The sequence below is a fragment of the Danio rerio genome, chromosome 5 (genome assembly GCF_049306965.1).
Source record: "Danio rerio strain Tuebingen ecotype United States chromosome 5, GRCz12tu, whole genome shotgun sequence".
Classification (NCBI taxonomy): Eukaryota; Metazoa; Chordata; class Actinopteri; order Cypriniformes; family Danionidae; genus Danio; species Danio rerio.
Window position 1 is genome coordinate 1,902,814 of NC_133180.1, and position 23,691 is coordinate 1,926,504.

At 35.4% G+C, this 23,691-nt stretch overlaps 2 protein-coding genes across 3 annotated transcripts in view; one reads left to right on the forward strand and one right to left on the reverse strand.

The window, feature by feature from the left end:
* rabepk (Rab9 effector protein with kelch motifs) overlaps window positions 1–23,691 on the reverse strand; it is a 373,763-nt gene that overhangs the window by 248,214 nt on the left and 101,858 nt on the right. The window lies entirely within an intron of this gene.
* Window positions 1,739–23,263, forward strand: haus4 (HAUS augmin-like complex, subunit 4). Of its 2 annotated transcripts, none has more exons than XM_021476069.2 (10): window positions 1,739–1,895; window positions 2,052–2,127; window positions 3,680–3,819; window positions 6,383–6,520; window positions 6,742–6,882; window positions 10,292–10,388; window positions 10,483–10,628; window positions 12,802–12,932; window positions 17,327–17,395; window positions 23,012–23,263. In XM_021476069.2, the coding sequence occupies exons 2-10, from the start codon at window positions 2,061–2,063 to the stop codon at window positions 23,193–23,195; spliced, it is 1,113 nt and encodes a 370-aa protein (XP_021331744.1). In that variant the 5' UTR covers window positions 1,739–1,895; window positions 2,052–2,060; the 3' UTR covers window positions 23,196–23,263.

Below are 23,691 nucleotides of genomic sequence, written 5' to 3' on the forward strand. Positions count from 1 at the left end.
GGAGCTAAACTCTCTCCAGGACACCGGCCCTCCAGGACCGAGTGTGGACACCCCTGCAGTAGATGCATAAAACAAACAGTACCCCCACATTTTAAAACAGGAACAAAATAATCCACAAATACATTGCTTCATTTATTCATTTTTATTTTCGACTAAGTCCCTCTATCAATCATAAATTATTAAAATATTTATTTAATAATTCAATTATGATAAATAATTATCCTCCTTAAACAACCATCTTTTGATAGCTTTTTTAAACCTCCTTAAGTCTTTTATTTCTTTGATTGATTTTAGTCATTTGTTTCACATGATTGCACTTGTATATAAAAGCATATTTTTCCCCACTACACTTCTAAATTTTAATAAACAAATATTAAAATCCCAACCAGTGCTGTATAAATGCTGTTGAACCACATTTTACGTACCATTCCCAGTTTTAGAAAACATACTCTATTACTAACAGTTAACATGCCTAATTCTTTAAAAGACTCTTTGTGCAAATGTGCTCTAGAATGAATTCTAAAATTATTCGTAGTAATTTATTTTGTGCCTTTTGTAATTTTTCCCTCAAAATACTCTTGATTTCACTCTTACTTATACTTGCATTTAGACCAATATCATTATTTTTAGCAGCTTATTTTGCTTCCTTATCTGCAATTTCATTTGCTTGAACGCCAATATGCACAGGAACCCATAAAAACATACTGTCAAACCCATCATTTGAATTCTATATAATGTTTGCATTATTTCTATTAAAATGTCTGGTCTACTTTCTGATTTACAATATTGTAAACTTGCCAGTGAAGAACTTGAGTCTGAACCCTTGCGATGTATCATCACTGTTTTGGGATGATTTAAGTTCATATTGTTTTTCCGAGGTTAATATGAGTGGTAATTTTGTACCTTAAGGATGTTATTTGTTATTTTGAAAACCAAAACAAGTCGTTAGAAGCAACTGTGAATTTTCTTATACTTGCTGGGAAAATTTACTTTCACAAACTGAGGTTCTTCAAAAAAAATCCAATCTTTAAAGACTTCCTGTGTGAAATAGAACATTTAATTAAATCTCTTAGGTTAATTTAAAATAAGAAATGTGCTTCTTTCTTGAGCAAATAGGATTAGATCTTTCATGCTAGTGGAATATTTATCTTTTTTATTGCACTGTCTTTTAACTTTTTACGTTTTTTATTATTAATTTTTATGTATTGTGTTTTGGTTTTGCTCTTTATCTTGCGTATGTAATTTGATTATTGTGTAAAAGAACTGTTATCTTACTGTATTCTAAGTTTTATTGTACAGTTTATTGAAGTTAATAAAAAACAATAAAAAAAACAGTCTATGGTCTGAACACTGATTTCAAAGGTCTAATCTCCTCTACCCCTCTCCTGTATATACCGAGACTTCATCACATAATGAGACATAATCCTTTTCCCTACGGATACTTGAAATTCAGGAACTGTAAAGGCCACATCTACTCTATTTAAACTCTTAGGGGCATCTGTATATATTTTAACATAACTGTAAAATTCATCAACATATATCTGCGCATAAAACAAATTACATTCTTCATCCTTTTCTCTGATTTCTGTGAAGTCTTGCTCGGATCTTCACAGCAAAAAACTTTTGTGTAACATATCGCGCAGCCAATGAAAACCGCCCAAATAAAAAAGCGCTAAAGCTCATTGGTTCAGCTTCAGAGTTGTAAATCGTGAACCAATCAGAACGCTCAAACTCAACCATGCGCAGTCGGATACTCAGACTTCCTGGCGCTAAAATACGAACGTCAACAATGTAAAAGTGTACCTTTTTGGGTATTTTAATGAGTAATCACGTATAATTTAGGTTAACTATTACATTTTAAACTTTAGGACAGTTAACGAATGTGAAACATACAGGTAAGGAGGGCAGTTTGAAGACTTTGTGCTGTTAAGTTGTTAGTCTCAATGTGTTAACGTTTTATATTTTAGTTTACTATTTCGTTATACGTTACGTTACTATTTCTGTACGTTACTGTATCGTTTTTAATGTGTCGTCTTCATTGTTTTTCGCAGATCTTAGCGATGTCTCAGAGAAATGATTGTGTTTTTGCCTCTTCTCTCGGTAAAGGAGATCATTTACATCAGCAAGGTGTGGACTTATTTAGGTTTTCTCTTCTTTTTCTGTTATAAAACATATTAATTTAACTTTTAATGGATGAATACTGTTTCCCAGAGATGGGTTGCAGCTGGAAGGGCATCCGCTGCGTAAAACATGTGCTGGATAGGTTGGCGGTTCATTCCACTGTGGCGACCCTGGATTAATAAAGGGACTAAGCTAAAAAGAAAATGAATGAATAAATGATTGGATGAACACTAATGTTTACACTAGTAAATAACTTAAGACATGATAATGATGTTAACAGAAACGGCTTGTTATAAACAATCAAACAAAAGATTCAGTACATATATAATGGTGTGACATGGTAGCTCAGTGGTTATCACTGTGACCTCACAGCAAGAAGGGCGCTTGTTCAAGTCTCGACTGGGTCAGTTGGCTTTTTGTGTGGAGTTTGCATGTTCTGTTGGTGTGGGTTTCCTCCGGGTGCTCCGGTTTCCCCTACAGTCTAAACACAAGTGCTATAGACACATTCGGGAACAATAGGATATATGGTAACTGTTTACAGTTTATTAGTGTCTATTATTTAATTTATCTTGTACTATATTAGTTAAATGTTTAGTTTATGTCTAGTGTGTGTCATATTTTTTGTTTTTAAATTGCACATTGGAGTATGGGAGAAACGCAATTTCAGTCTGCTGTGTAATGTACTGTTGCATGGTTTGATTGACAATAAAGTTGACTTGACTATAGGGGAATTGATGAGCTAAATTGGCTGTAGTCTATGAATGTTTCCCAGTACTGGGTTGCAGCTAGAAGAGTATCTGCTGTGTAGAACATGTGCTGGATAAGTTGGTGGTTCATTCCTCTGTGGTGACCCTTGATGAATAAAGGTACTAAGCCAAAGGAAAATAAATTAATGAACATACATAATTTTACATATGCGTAATTATGCAAACATACACAAGCACACATGTGTGTATACATTTATATTACACACTGAGCAAAGTAAATGAGGAGTATCTAGTAAGTGCAATGTTTGGTGCAAAATTACATAGTTTACATGTGCCATGAAGATGCAATACTGTTTTTCCTAATCCAGTGTCTAAATTTCTGCTTGTACATGCATCAAATATATTTGGGTCTTACATTATTTTTATCAGGGGTCGCCACAGCAGAATGAACTGCTTACTATTCCAGCGTACTGTATGGTTTACGCAGTAGATGCCCTTCCAGCCGTAGTACTGGGAAACACCCATACACACTCATTCACACACTTATACACTACGGCATGGGTATTACATTTCCAATTTAATTTTGCAACTTATAAAGCATTAAATTTATACATTATGTACCTATTAAAACTGTCCTTAGATAATGGCAGATGTAATTGATATAGTTTCTTTTCCATTTTGCTGCTTAAATACAGAAATGCATTGCCATTTTACATATTGCATTACTGTTTTGCATATTACATGTCAAAATTGGTTTTGCTACGGATATGCTTCCATAAGTAAAGCGATTATAGACTATTTTACAATGATTTTAGCATTGATATTAATAAGTTCCTTCATTTGTGCTTCAGTTTTAGCAGCGTTCCCTTTGTGTCAGATGACAGAGGAGGATTTGATCCAGAATCCGCAGTTCTGTAAGCTTCTGGCCACTCTTTCCCAGCATGTGGACCGAACTGGACTCACACAGCACCTGCGGAGAGACCTGGAGAAGGTCTGACTATAGAAACAAATAAATCTTAATTTATATTTAATGCAATATAATTTATACATTTTTTTTATGTCGTAACATTTTAAGTCTTGTATTACTTTCCGATGAGTTTTTCAATGTGTTTCCTATAAAAGGTTTGTATATTTATTTATCAACTGGGCATAGTCTTTTAAATAAATCTTTGCACATTTAGGTCACATCTGAGATGTTTTCTGAAGCAACGTAATTCCTAGACCAGGGGTGGCCAATCCTGTTCCTGGAGATCTGTTTGTAATTATCAAGTGGATTTCAGGTCCTAATTAATCGGTTCAGGTGGGTTTGATCAGGGTAGGAGCTAAACTGTGCAGGAAGGTAGATCTCCAGGAACAGGATTGAGCACCCCTGTCCTAGACAATCACATCTTAGTGATCAATATAACTGTCTATGAAACATATAAGACATAATTGTTCAATTATTTACTGTAAATAATATGCTATAAATTACTATATATATATATATATATATATATATATATATATATATATATATATATATATATATATATATATATATAACAGCAAAAACAAAAAGGTGTTACACATTTAAAATACTATAATTATTTATAGTAAAGGGAAATATTTAGGAATTATATATATATATATATATATATATATATATATATATATATATATATATATATATATATATATATATATATATATATATATATATATATATATATATAGTTACAATTCTTCATTAATGAGTAACACTACATAATGTAGTATTATTAGTAACTATCATGAACTAATAGTAATTACCATACTAGTATACTTTAGACTTTACTACAGTAAACTATATATATATATATATATATATATATATATATATATATATATATATATATATATATATATATATATATATATATATATATATATATATATATATATATATACACACACATACAGTTGAAGTCAGAATTATTAGCCCCCCCTTTGAATTTTTTTCTTCTTTTTTAAATATTTTCCAAATTACGTTTAACAGAGCAAGAAAATGTTCACAGTATGTCTGATAATATTTTTTCTTCTGGAGAAAGTCTTATTAGTTTTATTTTGGCTAGAATGAAAGCAGTTTTAAATTTTTTAAACACCATTTTAGGGACAATATTATTAGCCCCTTTTAAGCTATATTTTTTTCTCGACTGTCTACAGAACAAACCATCGTTATACAATGCTTAGTTACCCTAATTAACCTAGTGAAGCCTTTAAATGTCACTGTAAGCTGTATAGAAGTGTCTTGAAGAATATCTAGTCTAATATTATTTACTGTCATCATGACAAAGAGAAAATAAATCTTCTGATTTTCTGTACAGATAATGGCGGATAATATAGTAATGCACTAAACTAACAAACAACATAAGTGAAATATTAAAACATGCTGTTTTTCATATTTATTTTCAACCCGTTGTGTTCTTTCCACATGGATAAAATAATAGTGGATAATTTAGTTATATAAAAACATAAACGATTAAAGCAAAAAACCTAAAAAGAAAGAAATATAAATACATTCACAATAAATATAATAAAAATATACAATACACATAATATTACAATTATTATTATTATTATTGTATATGTGTTTTCTAATTGTGAATTTCTAAGGTCAATATTATTAGCCCCATAATAAATCTTTTTTTTTGGATTGTCTACAGAACAATCACTCATGTTCAATAACTTGCCTACTTGACCAATAAGTAGTTTTCTTAATGTCATTTCAGCTGAATACTTCTAGTATCTTGCAAAATATCTAGTATAATGTTGTGTACTTTGCATGGGACAATAACCATTTTCAAGACATACCGCGGTTTGAAAAAGTTTTCTGTAATACGTTTCCAATGGTACTTGTATGATTTTTTTATTGTTGTTTTTGTTTGTTTGTTTTTTAGGAAAACCATATCTCCAGCAGAATAGATATCCAAAGATTTATCATGAAAGAAATCAGTGTTTTTGAAGCTAATGAAGACAACAGAAGTCAAAGATTAATTTGACATGTTTACAGTTCCAAAATATTCTACATGTTTCTCAAAATAAAATATATTTTTATATTATAAATATTTATTGTGTTTAAAGGAGAAAAACGTTTTAGTTTTTTTTTTCTCAGATATTTTAGAGAAGTAATCACAATACCGTGAAACAGTGATATTTTCATCCTATATCATATCATCAGAATCATACAGTATACTGTCCCATGCCTTTTATGTACTGCAATCATGGCAAAGACAAAAGAAATGAGTTAATAGAAATTATTGCTTAAAAATATAATGTTTATAACTATGTTGAGAATGTTTGTCTCCTTTAAACAGCACTTAAAAGTTCCCTAGAGGGCAAATATTGTAGTCTTCAGCTGTATAAAAGTGTAAAATAACATTATTCGACATGTTAACAATGTTATTTTGCAGATTTATTTTAACAAATGATCTGTTTTTATTTATTTATTCATTCTTAAAGTGGGATAGATTACTCATGTCAATGTGAAAAAAATCTGATATACAGCTAAAAGATGCTTCTGAATGCGTGTTGTTCAGGCGGAGCGAGAGTTGCACACTCAGAGGTTGAGTTGGCTGCGTGTGGAGAGCATACATCGGCTGCTGAGAGAGATCATCCAGGAGAACCACTTCAGTAAAGCCTCCAGCGCTCAGACAGGAGATGCCACGGTACCACATGTATATTAATATAGAGATATCACACTCTTATTTACCCATTTCAGCACAGACTTGTACTGTAATAGCATGGTAGAGGCACTTGTTGTGAGATGGCATTTTCATTTGTTTGGATGTCCTATTCAATAAACCCAGATCACACAGTATTTTTAATTATGTTTAGCCAAATCAATGTCAGACTTACATTAGTATACTTAACAATGTTATAATGTCTTCTGGGGCAGTTCTACAGCACACTGGAGCAGTGTTTGATGGTGGGTCAGTGTGTGAAACGGATGGACATCAGCGCTGACGTCAGTGAACCTCACAGCGGCATTCTGGGATTGACTGCAGAGCGAGTGAAGAGACTGATGCCTTCTGAACAGGTGCTACATTACTCACTCAGTGTTTGAGGACAAGTGCATTGAAATAAATGCAATTTATCAGATTTAGGACTCTTATTATCACTTATTTCTAATCCCACGTAAATAATAAACAAATGTGAGTGTGCAAGCTAACATGTAACGTGGCACGCATTAAAGAGTCATTGACATTATTTGATGCACAACAAAAATGGTACTTCTGTTCTTGTGCCTTGAGCTGCTACAGTTATAGTAAATTACCACTAGGTGGCGCTCCAGCCGAGCACACAGGAACTGCAGATCAAACAGGATTGAGTTGTGAGTATCATTGTCACCTAGGCTGCATCCCGGTACAGTTTTTATGCCCTTTACTCTGTCTCGTTCATTTAGATCATGGGAGCCCAAACGTTTTTATGAAGGGTCAAAAACTAAACTTGATTGAGGCTAGTGGGCTGGTGGTAAATATTGCCATGGATGATTGGCTAATTTATTTAATAAAATTTAAAGATAACTAGAAAACAATTCTTTATACACTGCATCTGGAAAGTATTGATAGCGCTTGACTTTTTCCACATTTGTTTATGTTTCAGCCTTATTCCAAAATGGATTAAATTCATGTATTCCCTCAACATTCTACACACAATCCCCCATAATAACAATGCAAAGTTTTTGAATTTGTTGCGAATTTATTAAAAATAAAAAAAGCTGTAAAATCACCTGTACATCAGTATTCACAGCCTTTGCTCAACACTTGTTGATGCACCTTTGGCAGCGATTACAGCCTCAAGTCTTTCTGAATATGATGCCACAAGCTCTGCACAGCTGTCTTTGGGAATTTCAGTCCATTCCTCTTTGCAGGAACTCTCAAGCTCTATCAGGTTGGATGGGAAGTGACGGTGTACGGCCATTTTCAGATCTCTCCAGAGATGTTCAATAGGATTTAGGTCTGGACTCTGGCTGGGCCACTCAAGGACATTCACCGAGTTGTTGTTGTGCCACTCCATTGATATGTTGGCGGTGTGCTTTGGGTCATGGTCCTGCTGGAAGATGAAGCATCGCCCCAGTCTGAGGTCACTCTTGTGACTATGCTGATGACACTCAGATCTACCTAGCCTTACAGCCTAATGACTACAGCCCCATTGACACCCTCTACCAATGCATTGATGAAATGAGCAATTGGATGTGCCAAAACTTTCTTCAGTTAAACAAAGAGAAAACTGAAGTCATTGCGTTTGGAAACAAAGATGAGGTTCTCAAGGTAAATGTGTACCTTTGCTCTAAAGGTCAAACGACAAAAAATAAGGTCAAGAATCTTGGTGTGACTCTGGAGTCAGATCTGAGTTTCAACAGTCATGTCAAAGCAGTCAGTAAATCATCATACTATCATCTCAAAAACATAGCAAGAATCAGATGCTTTGTTTCTAGTGAAGATTTAGAAAAACTTGTTCATGCTTTTATCAGCAGCAGGGTGGATTACTGTAATGGACTCCTCACTGGTCTTCCTAAAAAGACAGTCAGACAGTTACAGCTCATCCAGAACGCTGCAGCCAGAATTCTAACCAGAATCAGGTCTCTACACTGGCTGCCAGTTAAATTCAGAATAGATTTTAAAGTATTATTACTGGTCTATAAATCACTAAATGGCCTAGGACCTAAATACATCACAGATATGCTCACTGAATACAGACCTAACAGATCACTCAGATCTTTAGGATCATATAAACTAGAAGTTCCAAGAGTTCAGTCAAAGCAGGGTGAATCGGCTTTCAGCCACTAACAGCGCCCCTCGCTGCTGGAATCAGCTTCCAGAAATGATCAGATGTGCTCCAACATTAGGCACATTCAAATCAAGACTGAAAACACATGTGTTTAGCTGTGCCTTTACTGAATGAGCACTGAATGAGCACTGTGCTGCGTCCGACAGATTGCACTATCATGTTTTTCTCTTCTTCTTCATTCTTTACCTGTTTTTATGTTTTGTTTTGTTTTTATGCATTTTTATTATTTGTTTTTATTTTTATTTTACTTGTTTCTTTTATTCTTCTTTATGTAAAGCACTTTGAATTGCCATTGTGTATGAAATGTGCTATATAAATAAACTTGCCTTGCCTTGCCTTGTGCAGGTCTTCATTCAGGATGTCTCTGTGCATTGCTGCATTCATCTTTCCCTCTATCCTGACTAGTCTTCCAGTTCCTGCTGCTGAAACACATCCCCACAGCATGATGCCAACACCACCATGCTTCACTGTAGGGATGCTGTTAGCCTGCTGATGAGCGCTGCCTGCTTTTCTCCAAATGTATCGCCTGGCGTTCACTCCAAACAGTTCAGTTTGAGTCTTATCAGAGCAGAGAGTTTAGTTTCTGATGCTCTGAGAGTCCTCCTTTTGGCAAACTCCAGGCGGGGAGTGTCTTCCGTCTGGCCGCTCTACCATACAGGCCTGATTGGTGGATTGCTGCACAGATGGTTTTCCTTCTGTAAGGTTCTCCTCTCTCCACAGAAGAGTGCTGGAGCTCAGATAGAGTGACCATCGGGTTATTGATCACCGCCCTGACTAAGGGCCTTCTCCCCCGATCACTCAGCTTAGATGGCCGGCCAGCTCTGGAAGAGTCCTGCTGGTTAAACATCTTCCAGTTACGGATGATGGAGGCCGCTGTGCTCATTGAACTTTCAGAGCAGCAGAAATGTTTCTGTAACCTTCCCCAGCCTTGTGCCTCCAGACAATCCTGTCTCTGAGATCTACAGACAGTTCCTTTGTCTTCATGCTTGGTTTGTGCTTTGACATGCACTGTTAACCCTGAGCCTTATATACACTGCAAAAAACGTAGATTTTTTTTTTGTATTGTTTCTAGTCCAAATATCTAACAGTTCCTAAAATCAAGAAGAATTTTCTCGACAAGCAAAACATATTGTCTTGTTTAAAGAAATAATTTGCCAAAATATTTCCCCTGAAACAAGCAAAATAATCTTCTGTCAGAAGCGAAAAACAAGATTATTTTGCTTCTGGAAAACTAGTGTAGATTTGTCTGGAGCACCCGTGTCTGTGTGATTTGTCATCTCAGCATCTCAAGCCCACTAAAGGCTTCTTTCTTATTATGTAGTTAATAACACAAGATGTACTACGTGACCTTGCGTTGTTTTCTTGTTGTGTGTTTGGTTGTGAGAGATGTAGTTTGTGGACCGAGACAGTTGGCGATTCTCCTACTGTAAATTCATCTAGTGTGAACCCCCTCGTGTCGCCGATCTATCCTACAGTGTAAACACAGCAGCGGCGGAACGCTAGCCCAGATAGATATGCAGCGTGAAAACATCAATAGTTTAAAATCCTGTAGTCTGAACTCAAATTTAAAAACGGCATTGAAATAAAAACATCAGAAGTGTGTACAAGGCTTTACTTTATAAAAGGGACTCATGATGACATGTTGTTTTTTGCAGGACGTCCTGCAGATGAAGCAGAAGTGTCCGTCAGAGCTCCTGCAGCACCTGAAGAAGAAAAGCGTCGCCATCCTGACATACTACCAGCCTGACTGGGGTGAGCTGAGCCACGCTGCTGAAAGAGCTTTGTTTTAAAGGGACGGCTGTTTTTATTTAGATGTGGCACTTAAGTATTTTCTCGTCTCTCTTAGAGAATGAAAGCGAGGGTCTGAGGAGCGTCAAGCTTTCTAAACTTCCCGAACTGCTGGATGGGGAAAAGAAGAAAGTGAAGAGTCTGACTGAGAAAAACCGAGAGAATACCACGCTACTGCAGCGGCAGACACACACGTACCTGTCTGTGAGTCCAGAGACACTCATTAGCCGCATTTCCGTTATCGGGCCAGTGCGAGCCATGGCTTTAATCGGGCTGGGCCAATCGCCCGGGAGGTTGAGAAATGAGGCTGAAATCATGTCGCGTTTCCACTGTCAGGCTAGTAGCTTACAGCGCGTCACGCAAACACCGCCCACAGAACATCCCCGAATCAAACGTCACACAACCCGCCCACTTCAGCGGGAATCAGGCAGATAAAGCACACCATAGAATCATCACGAAACGAAACCATTAAAATGAAGACAACCGAAACAAACAAATGACCCGTTACTGTACATCAGTACATGAAATGTCTATACCTGTGTATTTCCATTCATTACATTTGTTTACTCGCCGACCGACTGTTGGCATTGTGCATCGAGTGCTCTCGCCACTAACGGAGTGACCCAACACAGAGAACGCACACATCCATAATATAAAGCCACAGAAATTCTCCTTTATAACTCGATATGGCATGTATTTTATAACATTCTCGTTTTGATAGACGTCGTGTTCAGTGTTTCAGCACAAGAGCGAGTAGCCTAATAAAATATAGCCATATTTGTTGCGCTCGGCAGCTATTCACTAAAGCTCTACATTTAAAGTTTCATTTATTAATTTATCCACGTCATATAAAAACATAAACACTTGTTTGAGGATTTAGAACACATTTTGTGTTCGGGCTTTCCCCCGATGCGTTTAAAGCAGCGCTACGCAGGACTGAGTGACAGAAAGAAAGGTAGGCAAGATTCTGCTTTCATTCACCCAAATAATGCTCTGTTTGCGCGATTTGATTAATATCATCGTATCCAAATACTTTATAATTATTTACTTATATAAATATTTACTTTATAAATAATATTTCAAACCTTCTCCGGTGTTTATTGTTTTTAGAAAATATCTAAAGTCTTTTTTATTTCAGACAGGTCTTTGTAAAATAAAAGTTAGACTATAAGTGGCTTTAAAACGGTTAGATTTATGTATTGTATATAGGCTAGCTACATTGTTCTAGCTAGCTTTTGTTTATTTTATATTGGTTTATTTATTTAATGTGATTTTATGTATATCCGATATTTGTAATTCTTTAAATTATATTTTAATATAGCTCAGGCTATTTTATCAAGATATGACACTATATTGTTTAAAGTCTACGAAAGTGGGCACGTAACTTGTTAAGTTTTATGTCTTTCTGTTGTATTTATATGTGTATTATCTCCAAAATAAATAAAGAAAAAAGCTGCTCGCGGCATAACTGAGCTGTGAAGGAGCGCTCTTGCCCGGTCTCACACACACATACAGGCATCTAAACATGCACAAACACACATTTTAAACTTGACAAAACTCTGGAAAACCTTTACTGTCTGCTGTGTCTTTAATATGCTGTAAAGATTATTATGCGTTATTGAAACATAGAGGACGCAGCAAAGAACGTCACTACAAATTAAAACTACTTTATTATTTTATGCAGCAGCCTTACATTTAAAAGGGAAACATAAGGGCGATCATACGCAAAAAGACCCCAGACTATAAGGCTAGATGTTTTCTTTCCCTTATTTCTTTATGTGTTTGGCGCATGTGCGATCAGAAAACTGCCCCTCTCCTTTCACTCCGCCCCGAAGCCCCAGCTGGCCCTCCTTGGCCCAAGGTATTCGGCGGGCTGAAAAAGGCCGGCCGCTGGCCCCAAGAAAGCCCCGCTTTGGCCCGATTAGGCCCCGGAAGTGACAGTGGAAACGCCACTGGCCTTGGCTCGCTCGCTTTAGGCGCGATAGTGGAAACGCGGCTATTCATGTCTGAATCAACATATATGAAGACATGTTTTTACCACAAGACTCCTCTCTGGAATACTTGATTCTGATTGGTCAATCTTGACATTAAGGTTTATTATTCTTCACTAACAACTGATTAAACTAAAGACACGGGCTTATCTGCATACCACTAATCAACTTCACTGTTAATGACTATAAACAGTTAAAGTTGAAGAATAAATGAAATATAATCAATAATAAAATGTAAAACCAATGTCATTTTTGAAGCACTTTCTGAAAGATGATGAGCATTTTGCTTTAACCTGACATGATGCATCTTGCCGTCGACTGTAGTTTATTAAATGTATTGTCTTTGTGCAAAAATAAACCAAACTAATCCTTATTTTGTGTGTCAGGAGCTGCTGATGTGCATGAAGATCCTCCAGAGTCTGGTGCTGGAGCTCAGACTGAAGGCTCAGAAAGATCTGGACAGGAAGAAGATCGAGTACTTTGAGGGCAAATGTGAGATCGGTTTGCAGAAGATCAGGTGTGTTCATTTCAGCTCTGTCTTTTGCTCTGAATGTAATCGTAGATATACTGTGCTCAGTATAGTTAAGTACAGGTCAATCTTTTACATTCATATGTTCGACAGGAGGCTTTACAGTCATTTACTAGTGCAGATACATTAGATTAGTCAGTACCAAAGACAAATCTGATGAACTAATCTAACAAAACTGAAGATCACAGTCCAAATATTAATATATTGAGGGAAAATATTAAATTAAATGTTAATAAATAGGGCCAGGCAGTGGCGCAGTGGGTAGCACATTCGCCTCACAGCAAGAAGGTCGCTGGTTCGATCCTTGACTCAGTTGGCGTTTCTGTGTGGAGTTTGCATGTTCTCCCTGCGTTCGCGTGGGTTTCCTCCGGGTGCTCCGGTTTCCCCCACAGTCCAAACACATGCGGTATAGGTGAATTGGGTTGGCTAAATTGTTTGTAGTGAATGAGTGTGTGTGAATGTGTGTGTGGATGTTTCCCAGAGATGGGTTGCGGCTGGAAGGGCATCCGCTGCATAAAAAAACTTGCTGGATAAGTTGGCGGTTCATTCCACTGTGGCGACCCCGGATTAATAAAGAGACTAAGCCGACAAGAAAATGAATGAATGAATAAATAAATGTTAAAAAATTAAGAGAAACTAAAAAAATATATAACATTTAGTTTAAATTTACTAGTTTGTAATTGTTTTTTGCAATATCTCATTTGATTTAAATGTATTTTCCCTCTATTTCTAAATTATTAAGTTCAGATCCTTTAAAACTTTATTAAGTTTTTTCATGAAAATTAACAACTTTTCTCTTGAATTTTAACATTTTTTTCTTAAATTAACAACTTTTTAATGAAAAAAAAATTCCCCAAATAATTTTCTTTTTTACATTTATGTTATACATTTAATGTTTGAGTTTTTTCAAAAATAATTAACAATTTTCCACAAAATTAAAACTTTTTTTCTTGAAAGTTAACAAGATTTTTCACGGAAATCAAAGCATTTTATTTGCTGAAATTTATCATTTGTTTTTTCAAAAATAAGAGTTTGGTCAGTATAAATCAAATCAAATTACTTTAATTTAAAGTGATTTTATTTTATTTGGATTATACTGACCAAACTCTTATTTTAATAAATATAACTGTCTATATTTACTGAGAAATTAATAAAACTACTAATTTTTAAAAGCGGATGTACTCATTTATGCTGAGCACTGTAAGCACACACTCGTATATTCAGGGGTGATAGCGTTCCGGCACCACGCCGGATTTCCGGCGTACTGTGGCTGCGGGTAGGGTTGTGACGGTGAGGAAATTTCCCCACCGGTTAATCGACATGTGACAACACCGGTAATACCGGTATCACCGTGGGAGTGGGCATTTTTTCATTTCCTCTTTTTTTCTGCTTTTAAATAGCTTATAAATGCGTGCGTATAATACTTTCACTTTCAGTTTTGCGGGAGTTGCCAATTCGGTGTCAATTGAATGGACAGAAAGGAAACTACAAAAAAAAAATCCTGTTATTAAACAAAACATAACTTTTATTTACATAACGAATAAAACACAACACTGCTACAGGCTGAAAAAAAACTGTGTAAGTTGGAACCACACAAATAACAACCATAAACGCCTATGTTATATATTAACAGCTTAGTCCTTATGAACAATCCGTTTATAAAATACATTATTAAGGAATCTATAGGCTATTGAAGAATAAACCGAATATGAAATATGATCCTTGCATAATGATCACAACTAAACAAGCGAGCACTCATTTTATATTTAAACTATATGAAAAAAAATTAAGAATTGGAACATTATGTAAAAAATCAAAGTGCAGGCTAAATAAAAGCGCCTCGTCAGAGCTAAACATCACCGCACATGTGTCAGTTTACAGCTTCTGGAAAGATCAGACAACCTATACAGATCACACAATCTCAATAAACAACATGTAAATGTATAAATATTTCGATAAGTATTGTTATGGAATATTTATAACTAAATGATCTTGCTTTTTGGTTTTATCGATACAGCTTTGATCTCTCTTACAAGCGGCAGTTACAGGCGCAGCATAAGGGCGTCTCACACTGTCAGTGGCGGAATACACACAGCACTGCCAAGACGTTTTATTTTTATTTATTTTTTTGTTGCAGATTTGCGCGTTGTTCCTTTAAAAAAAAAAAACCCTTTTATTTTTTAATTCTCTCAAGTTAATGTTGTCTATCGAGTAACTATCGAGTCCCTCGGATTGGAGTTCAGTGCGCATTAAGACTATTGACCAACCGCCCTGTAAGTTTAAACACTACAGGTCCACAGCTCTGGTGTGGTATGAATTAAACGTTTTAAATGACTGCGAGACATGCTACGTTTAGTTTTTATTGTAAAATATACATTATTACCCATTACACGGTAAAATTATATGTTTTGAATGGCTTGCCTATTGACGGCGTATAGCCGTTAATTAAATATGCTGAGCATATTTTCATTAAAATTAAAACACATTAATACAAATTAGCCACCCTTTGATTTTTTTTCGTTTACGTATATTTTTATCAAACGAAAAATGCAATGAATTGTTAATTTTAGTTTTCATTTTATTAGAATTAATAGGCCTATAATTTATAGGCTACACAACTCATATATTTGGCTCCAATTGCGTTTTTACAGATATCCTACCAATAGACTTTTTTTTTGGCTCAAAGACATTTATGCCTATTAATTTCAGAGGTGCATTTTGATAGATTTCGTAAAGGCTTCAGCTATTCTACCTGTCAGCTGCACCTGCCTAAGTTTTGCAACTTGACTTGTGTTGTGGCTCGATGTCTGAATGAGAGAGAGAGAGAGAGAGAGAGAGAGAGAGAGAGAGAGAGAGAAATCAGTCCTCAGATTCGATGTGTGGCCGCACGTCTCAGTTACTTTATTGCAGTTTTTAATATTGGCTCATCTAAATAAACTTTTCATATATTAAAAGCCGAAATATTGCCAGACAGAAGAAGCAACTTTCGGTTTTTGAAGAGAGCGGCCTCAGTTATAAAAGATGCGCGCACACACAGGATTCGATCTTTTTGGCCTAGACATAATGGATTTTTTTGACATTAAACACATAATCAAGTGGAAATAAGCTGAACTTCGGAAAAAGTCCTCACGTTGCCACGATGTTTCTCTGCAGTTGGATTGTCAATGGCGCGGCATTGCTAAATCACTCGTTTTAATTAAAAAAAAAGATAGGCTATTTATTATTAAACATTGTGAGATGATGGTCGCGTGATTTTTTTTTAAATGAGAGTATGCGTTGCATATTTGTCTGTTTGATCAGTTTGCCTTCTCAGATCATCACGACTTGCCTAAAATAAAAGATATAAAACAGTTCAAGTATAAAACAATGGTAGCTTAAACGTTAAAGAATGTGTGCTATTAGGCGCATAGTTTGCTTATAAAAAGCTTGCAGGACATCGAGGCGCCAGAGCAATCACTTGCATTTTTTCAGTGGGAGCAATTTAAAGTTATCCGTCATTTTTGCTCACAAAGTACGAGTAATACATCAAAAAACGTTACAGCGTTTTTATAAAATAAAGAAAACCAAAATTATGCGCTTTCTGTCGTCTTTGAACAGGAGCGCTTAACAAAATGAAGCAAAATGTATATGCCTCACAGACATAATAAATATATTTATAGAAAGCTTTAAATTATTACTTAACGAAATAAAACAAATCGAAAACAAAAAAACTCCTTCATGTAATCCGTAAAGATGAATTTCTCTCTAAAGGCGAGTCCAAGAGGAGATTGCCAGTCAGGATCTTTGCGACACTGACTCAGAATAAGTTTATTATCCCTACAATATGGACTTCTCCATGTTTTTAATTCATTCGTTTATTTTATTATTTAACTTATTTTCATTTTAAGGTATTTCAAATAATATCCTTTAAAAAGTTATAATAAAATGCATGTTGAAAACTCATAACATATATGCATGTAAGATAACAGGTGTCATTTGCCTAATGATTTTTAAATATTAAAGCAAAGAGACTTATAAGATTAATGTGCTTATAACGTGCTTATACTGACACCTACTGGCACATGTCACAAGATCACTGACACTGGCATGTGTCACTGACATTACTGGCATGTGTCTAAAAAGAGCCACTTGACAATAATGATGATCAGGGTTACACATAGGCTGTTAATATATTTGGGCCCAGGGGCCCACAAGTTATGTGTTAAAAGTGCGTTGCATACATAGTACCCCCACCCCTACTCACCTCAGGGGCAAGGAAAAAAAGTTCAGGCTCAGGAATTTTTTCCACTATCAGCCCTGTATATTGTATGCAGTAATAATATGTTGAAATACTCTTGATGTAATGTTAGGTGTCTTTAATGCTGATGGGTTTGTTTCTGCAGGGCTGAGATGCTTGAAGTTCAGCTGGACACTTACACAAGAGACAAGATCGCCACTCATAAAAAAATAACGTGAGTAACAGCAGACGGCGTTTCTCATCGCCAAGCTTTTTCAGACAATTACAGCAAAAGCACAATTCATTATAAATACTTTCCACTAAATTAGACTTTTCTTTTATGACTTCAGTTTTTAAGTATCTGTTTAAAAAAACATTTCCACTAAATGAGAATTTTTTTCAATGAAGCAGTTTTGGGATTAGGGCCAAGTAGAAAACCATCTTCAGATTAAAATCATTATAATGCGAGATTAAACTCGTTAAATTTCGAGAAACAGGTTAAGATAAAAATTGTAGAATAAACTTGTTAATTTTTGTGAAAGAACTCATTAAATATCAAGAAAAAAGGTAAGAGAAAATGTTGAGAATAGACTCGTTGGATTTTATGAATAAAGATGTTAATTGTTAAAAGTAAAGTTAGAAAATTAAGATTTTTCACACAAATTTTTGTTTTGCCTAAATTAAGGAGATTTTTCATTAAAATTAACTTTTTTTTTATTTAACGATCTTTCAAAAAAAAAAAAATTCCTGAAATTGAACAAAAACAATTTTTCGAAATGTAAGATTTTACACTAATATATTTTTGTTTGCTCCCAAATTAAATGTTTTTTTATTACAACTTTTTTTCTAAATTTAATACGTTTTTTTCTTTAAAATTAACAACTTTTTTATGAAAAAAAAAAAACAATTTCCCCAAATTAAATACAGGGTTCGTACGGGTGCTGGAAATCCTTGAAAATGCTTGATTTTTAATATAGTGTTTTCAAGGTTAGAAAAGTGCTTGGATTTTGAACAAAGTGCTTGAAACTGCTTAAATTTGAAATTGCAGGACTCGAAATTACGACCGTTTTGGTCGCATATGCGCCCGAAATTTTATCAATGCGAGCTTCACGCAGAATGCATTTTAGCACTTAAAAACGCCGAATGCAGCGCTCAGGAATAGTTTTAAACAGTCGTCATGTCAACTTGCTGCAGTAAACAGCCCACAATGCCCGCCCCACCTTAAAGCTCTTCTGATTGGCCCACTGCTCTTGCAATGAACTCGAATCGATTGGTTAATATAAGCTGTCAATCACTCAGTTTAAATGACAGAGAGCTACTGCCGCGAAAATGTAAACGTCTGGATCAGATTTAATGACAAGAACACTGACAGATGTTATACTGTTTCAGACAAAATCTCTTCAAAGTGTTTTATATTCAACTCAAATCAAACGCGGCGCCGCGCACACTGTTTGCCCGAGTCTCAAAAAATGCCGTGCGCACCTCTAGCCGAAATCATGCGCGCAGAAAACCATTCCCGCGCGCCTCACGGGCTGCTCTGCTCCCGGTCTGAATACCAGCTGTAAAGGTGCACGGCGATAAAATGTACTGTGTACTTAAGATGATGATCTTATTTTTACTATATGGCTATGAAGCAGAAAGGAGAGATGATGAATCAGGGAGGTAAGACTTAATAACATTATTTCTCAGCCATGAGTCGGGTCTAAGACAACAGATAATTACATAAAATATATATATTTTTGTATTCTATAGAATTGTCTTTAATATTCAAGCAAACGATTTCTTAAGAGATCTTAGCATATCACTTCACTTGTGTCTTTACATTTCTTCCAGTTAGGCTACATGTAGGATTCATTTCTGTTATATATTTAGAATAATAATTGTATAATAATAATAATAATAATAATAATAATAATATTTATTATTATTATTTATTTCTAAGTACATTTCTAAAAGCAGGTGGTTCACTCAGGGTCCCATTTTAAACTAGAACCGCCACTGACTTGAGGCATGTAGGTTTTCAATATGACGCATTGTAAATAAAATTAATCATAAAGCCTAGAGACACAATATGAAAATGTTAAATTACAAATTGTGTTTATCTACACAAAATGCATAAGAGCTTAAACTACAAGCCAACCAGAAAGTAATGGATGCGGTTCTCAAGTTACAGGTCGCTTTAAAACAACGGCAACTGAAACCCAGCAGAAAAAAAGGAAACAGTTATTTTACAGTATTATCCCCTTCAATATGTGTCTTATTATTTCTATAAATATTTTGGATCCATTTTTAAAACTATAGCCTACCTTTCTCTATATTGTAGACAACAGCAATAAAAACACACGATACTCTGCATTTCAGTAATTTTATTCAAAATGTTCATTTTACTTCAGCAGCATCACAAAAGATGTGGATCAAAAAACGTTTTTTTTTTTTTTTTTTTTTTGTAAAAGGTTTGCAAAAATAAAGTTTCACCAAAACGTAACCAAACGACTGTTAAGTAGCACAGCCTAACTAAAATTAGAAGCTAGCATAATTTGGCTGTGTAAACTTAAAATAAAAATAGCCTAAATATTTTTTACCACAGCTATAGGTAAAACTTAAAGATTAAAGTAACGTTTCTTTCAAAATGATCAGTCGGTGGAGGTAAATAAAATAAAGTTGGTGTGTGACCCTCCTATGTTGGTCTGCGCTCAAGTCTCGCCCGCAACTCCCTGCAGCCATAACCAATCAAATATCAAACTACCGCCCGAATACCAGCGAAACCAATCAGAAAGAATGAAAGTAATTTAATTTTAGAGCCAATTGATCATTGTTTTCATGCTCGATTGTCGCTGATGAGTTCGATTAATCGAATAATTGTGCACATCCCTACTCTGGTGATTATTTGTCATTTTATATATAGGTTATAAAAATGCCAAGACTTATACAGAGGTTTTGAACCATTAAACATGTTTTCCTTTAACCCCTTAACTGTCACAACTTGACAGGTGGGACATTTGCATACAGTTACAACAGTACCTTAGTCCTAACCTAAAGTAATATTGATAATAATAAAAAGTAATATTGATGAAAGCTCGGCGTCATGGTGGCGCAGTGGGTAGCATGTTCGCCTCACAGCAAGAAGGTTGCTGGTTTGAGTCCCAGCTGGGTCAGTTGGTGTTTCTGTGTGGAGTTTCTCCCTGTGTTCGCATGGGTTTCCTCAGGGTGCTCTGTTTTCCCCTCACAGTCCAAACACATGAGCTATAGGTGAATTAAATAGGCTAAATTGGATGTAGTGTATCTGTGTGAATGCAAGAGTGTATGGGTGTTTCCCAGTGTTGGGTTGCGGCTGGAAGGGCATCCGCTGTGTAAAACATTTGCTGGATAAGTTGGCGGTTCATTCTGCTGTAGTGACCCCTGATTAACAACGGGACTAAGCTGAAAAGAAAATGAAATGATGAAAGCTTACAAACTATGGTTTCCATATTTGGTGACTGATTTTCAAAACAGTTGACATTGGAAAAGTTCATTAATTTTCAGTAAGGATATTCTCAGACCCATAAGGATTTAATTTGTTACATTAATTTTAAATAGCAATGCACATGAAATATCATGAACGTCTGGTCTTGAAAGTTTGGTACTAAACAAACAAAATCTGACTGTAAGCTCATTTTTGAGAAATCAACTTTAGGTAGAAGATTTATTTTTATTTTTTTACCATTTTTGGGTGAACTGTCCAAATAAATCTATGCTCAAGTATTCAACAATTTAATTTGAAATATTATATTGTGTTTTGTAAAATAGCACAAATTATGGATTTAAATGTGGAAAAGTACATGCAGCATATATATAAACGTAATTTACCGCGGTTGTTAGGTGCTGGAAAAGCATAAAAATGCACCTTGAAAGTGCTTGAAAAGTGCTGGAATTTGAAGTTGGAAAAGGTGTAAGAACCCTGTAAATAGTTTTTTACATTTTGTGTTCTACATTTAATGTTTGAGTTTTTTCAAAAAGAATTAATAATTTTTCCACAAAATTAACAACTTTTTTTCTTGAAATTTAACAGGATGATTTTTCACAAAAAATTAAAGCATTTTATTTCCAGATATATATATATATATATATAAAATGAGTTTTTTCATGAAAATGAATTAGAATTACAGTCAAAAACTCCTTAAAGAAAAAATCTGGATCAGATTTTGACACAAACTGCTTCTTTTGTCAGAATAACAACGAAACTCTTCCTCACTTATTTTGGTCATGCAGCTATGTGTCCCAATTTTGTCAAGATGTTAATTTATCTATCTTAAATATTATTTTGCAGATTTTTTCTGTGCATCCAAAATTAATTATTATTATAATTAATTTAAATACAAATTCTAATGTCTGCTTTATAATAAACCTTATCCTATTTTATGTAGAATTTAATAATAATAATTCCTTACATTTATATAGCGCTTTTCTGGGCACTCAAAGCACTTTACAAATAGGGGGAATCTCCTCATTTTGTGCCAGACCGCACACCAGCTGATTGGTGGAGAGAAGACATGAAGCCAATTATGATATGGGGAGGGTTAGGAGGCCATGATGGACAGAAGCCAGTGGGCAAATTTGGCCAGGATGCCAGGGTTAAACCCCTACTTTTTTCCGAAGGACATCCTGGGATTATTAATGAGCACAGAGAGTCAGGACCTCGGCTTAATGTCTCATCCGAAAGACGGCGCTCACTGAGCAGTATTGAGTCCCCTTCACTATACTGAGCATTACGACCCACACAGACCGCTGGTTGGGCACCCCCTGCTGGCCTCACTAACATCACTGCCAACAGCAGCCTAGTGTTCCCATGTGGTCTCCCATCCAGGTACTAAGCCCTGCTTAGCTTCAGTGAGGACATTTCTCCTGAAATTTAATAAGCTTTTTCATTTTTTTTTTCATGTAATGTACTTTCATTTCATAAAAAAATATATATATTTTTTTTCTAAATTTAAGGAGCTTTTTTATGAAAATTAACAACTTTTTTTCTTGAATTGTAACTAGATTTTTATGACGATTAAAAAAATTTCTCCCAAATTAAATGAGTTTTTATCAATTTTTTTATTTAATGAGTTTTTTCATAAAAAATTACTTTTTTCTTTTAATTTAATGAGCTTTTTCATAAAAAAAATTTTTTTCTTTAAATTTAATGAGTTTTTTGTATAAAAATAAACTTAACAAAAATAATTAGTTTAACGAGTTCATTATCAGTAAAAAAAATACATTTCAAAAAATTGACTTCGAATATTTTGAGTAAAAATCTTTTCCACCAAAAATCTTATTTCATTCATTCATTTTTGCTTCAGCTAAGTCTCTTATTCTTCAGGGGCCGCCAAAGCAAAATGAACGGCCAACTGGCATATTTTTTAGACCGCATATGCCCTTCCAGCCAAAACCCAGTACTGGGAAACACCCATACACACTCATTCACACACACACACACTCACACACTACCGCCAGTTTAGTTGATCAGTTCCCCTATAGCGCATGTGTTTGGACTGAGGGTAAAACCGGAGCACCCGGAGAAAACCCACGCCAACACGGGGAGAACATGCAAACTCCACACAGAAACACCAACTGACCCAGCCGGGACTCAAACCAGCGACCTTCTTGCTGTGAGGCCACAGGGCTAACCACTGAGCCAGGGTGCCACCTAATCCTAGAGTTAATCCCTGAATAAAATGTCTGAGATTTCATTAACATTGGTCTTAAAAAGTCTTACATTTTAAAACCTGCAGCAGCCCAGATTAATCACACAAACACACAAGCGCAGTGTTTCAGAGGTAGTTAACCAAATAAATCTGTGTGTGTGTGTGTGTGTGTGTGTTGTTTTCAGGGAGAAACTCAACGCGGATCTGAAATCATCCAAGATGGAGAAACAGGAAGTGGAGTCTAAACTGGCATCTTTCGAGATCTACGGCAAAGACTTCGAGGCTCTTGCAGAGGAATATTCCCGACTTCGGCAGGAGATCGCCACCAAATCCTGGGCTCTGAAGGAGTTCTCCACCTCTAATACTTAATATCAGCTGCTTACTGTAAATAATAATGTTGTTTGTTCTTTTACTAATAAATCAGCTCCTAAAACATGTTCAATATTGTCTGTCACCTTCTGTACGTATAACAAAGAGCATAGAATCACCAAGAGGCGACACTCTAGTGCAATTCGGGAAACAGCCACTAGATGGCGCGGCGGCCATTTTTGAACGAAAACTCCAATAGAACAACAGCATATTGTAAGTCTGTAAAATAAACTATTAAAAGTGCTGATGATTGTCATAGTAAGTGTTGTATTGTCGTCTTTCAGGTTGTATCTCAGCTTCAATGTGCTTTGTAAATTACTAAATAAAAAACAAAGCAGCTGCCGCCATCGCAACAGCAATAAGATCCAATTGAATGAGCAGTGAAAGCAGGAGAGGAGGTGTGTTTCAGGACATGATTAGATCAAATTTAACAGGGAGGGTGGATAGTACATTTCCATACACACAAACACAAGCTTTTTTGTCAGGAATACCTGTG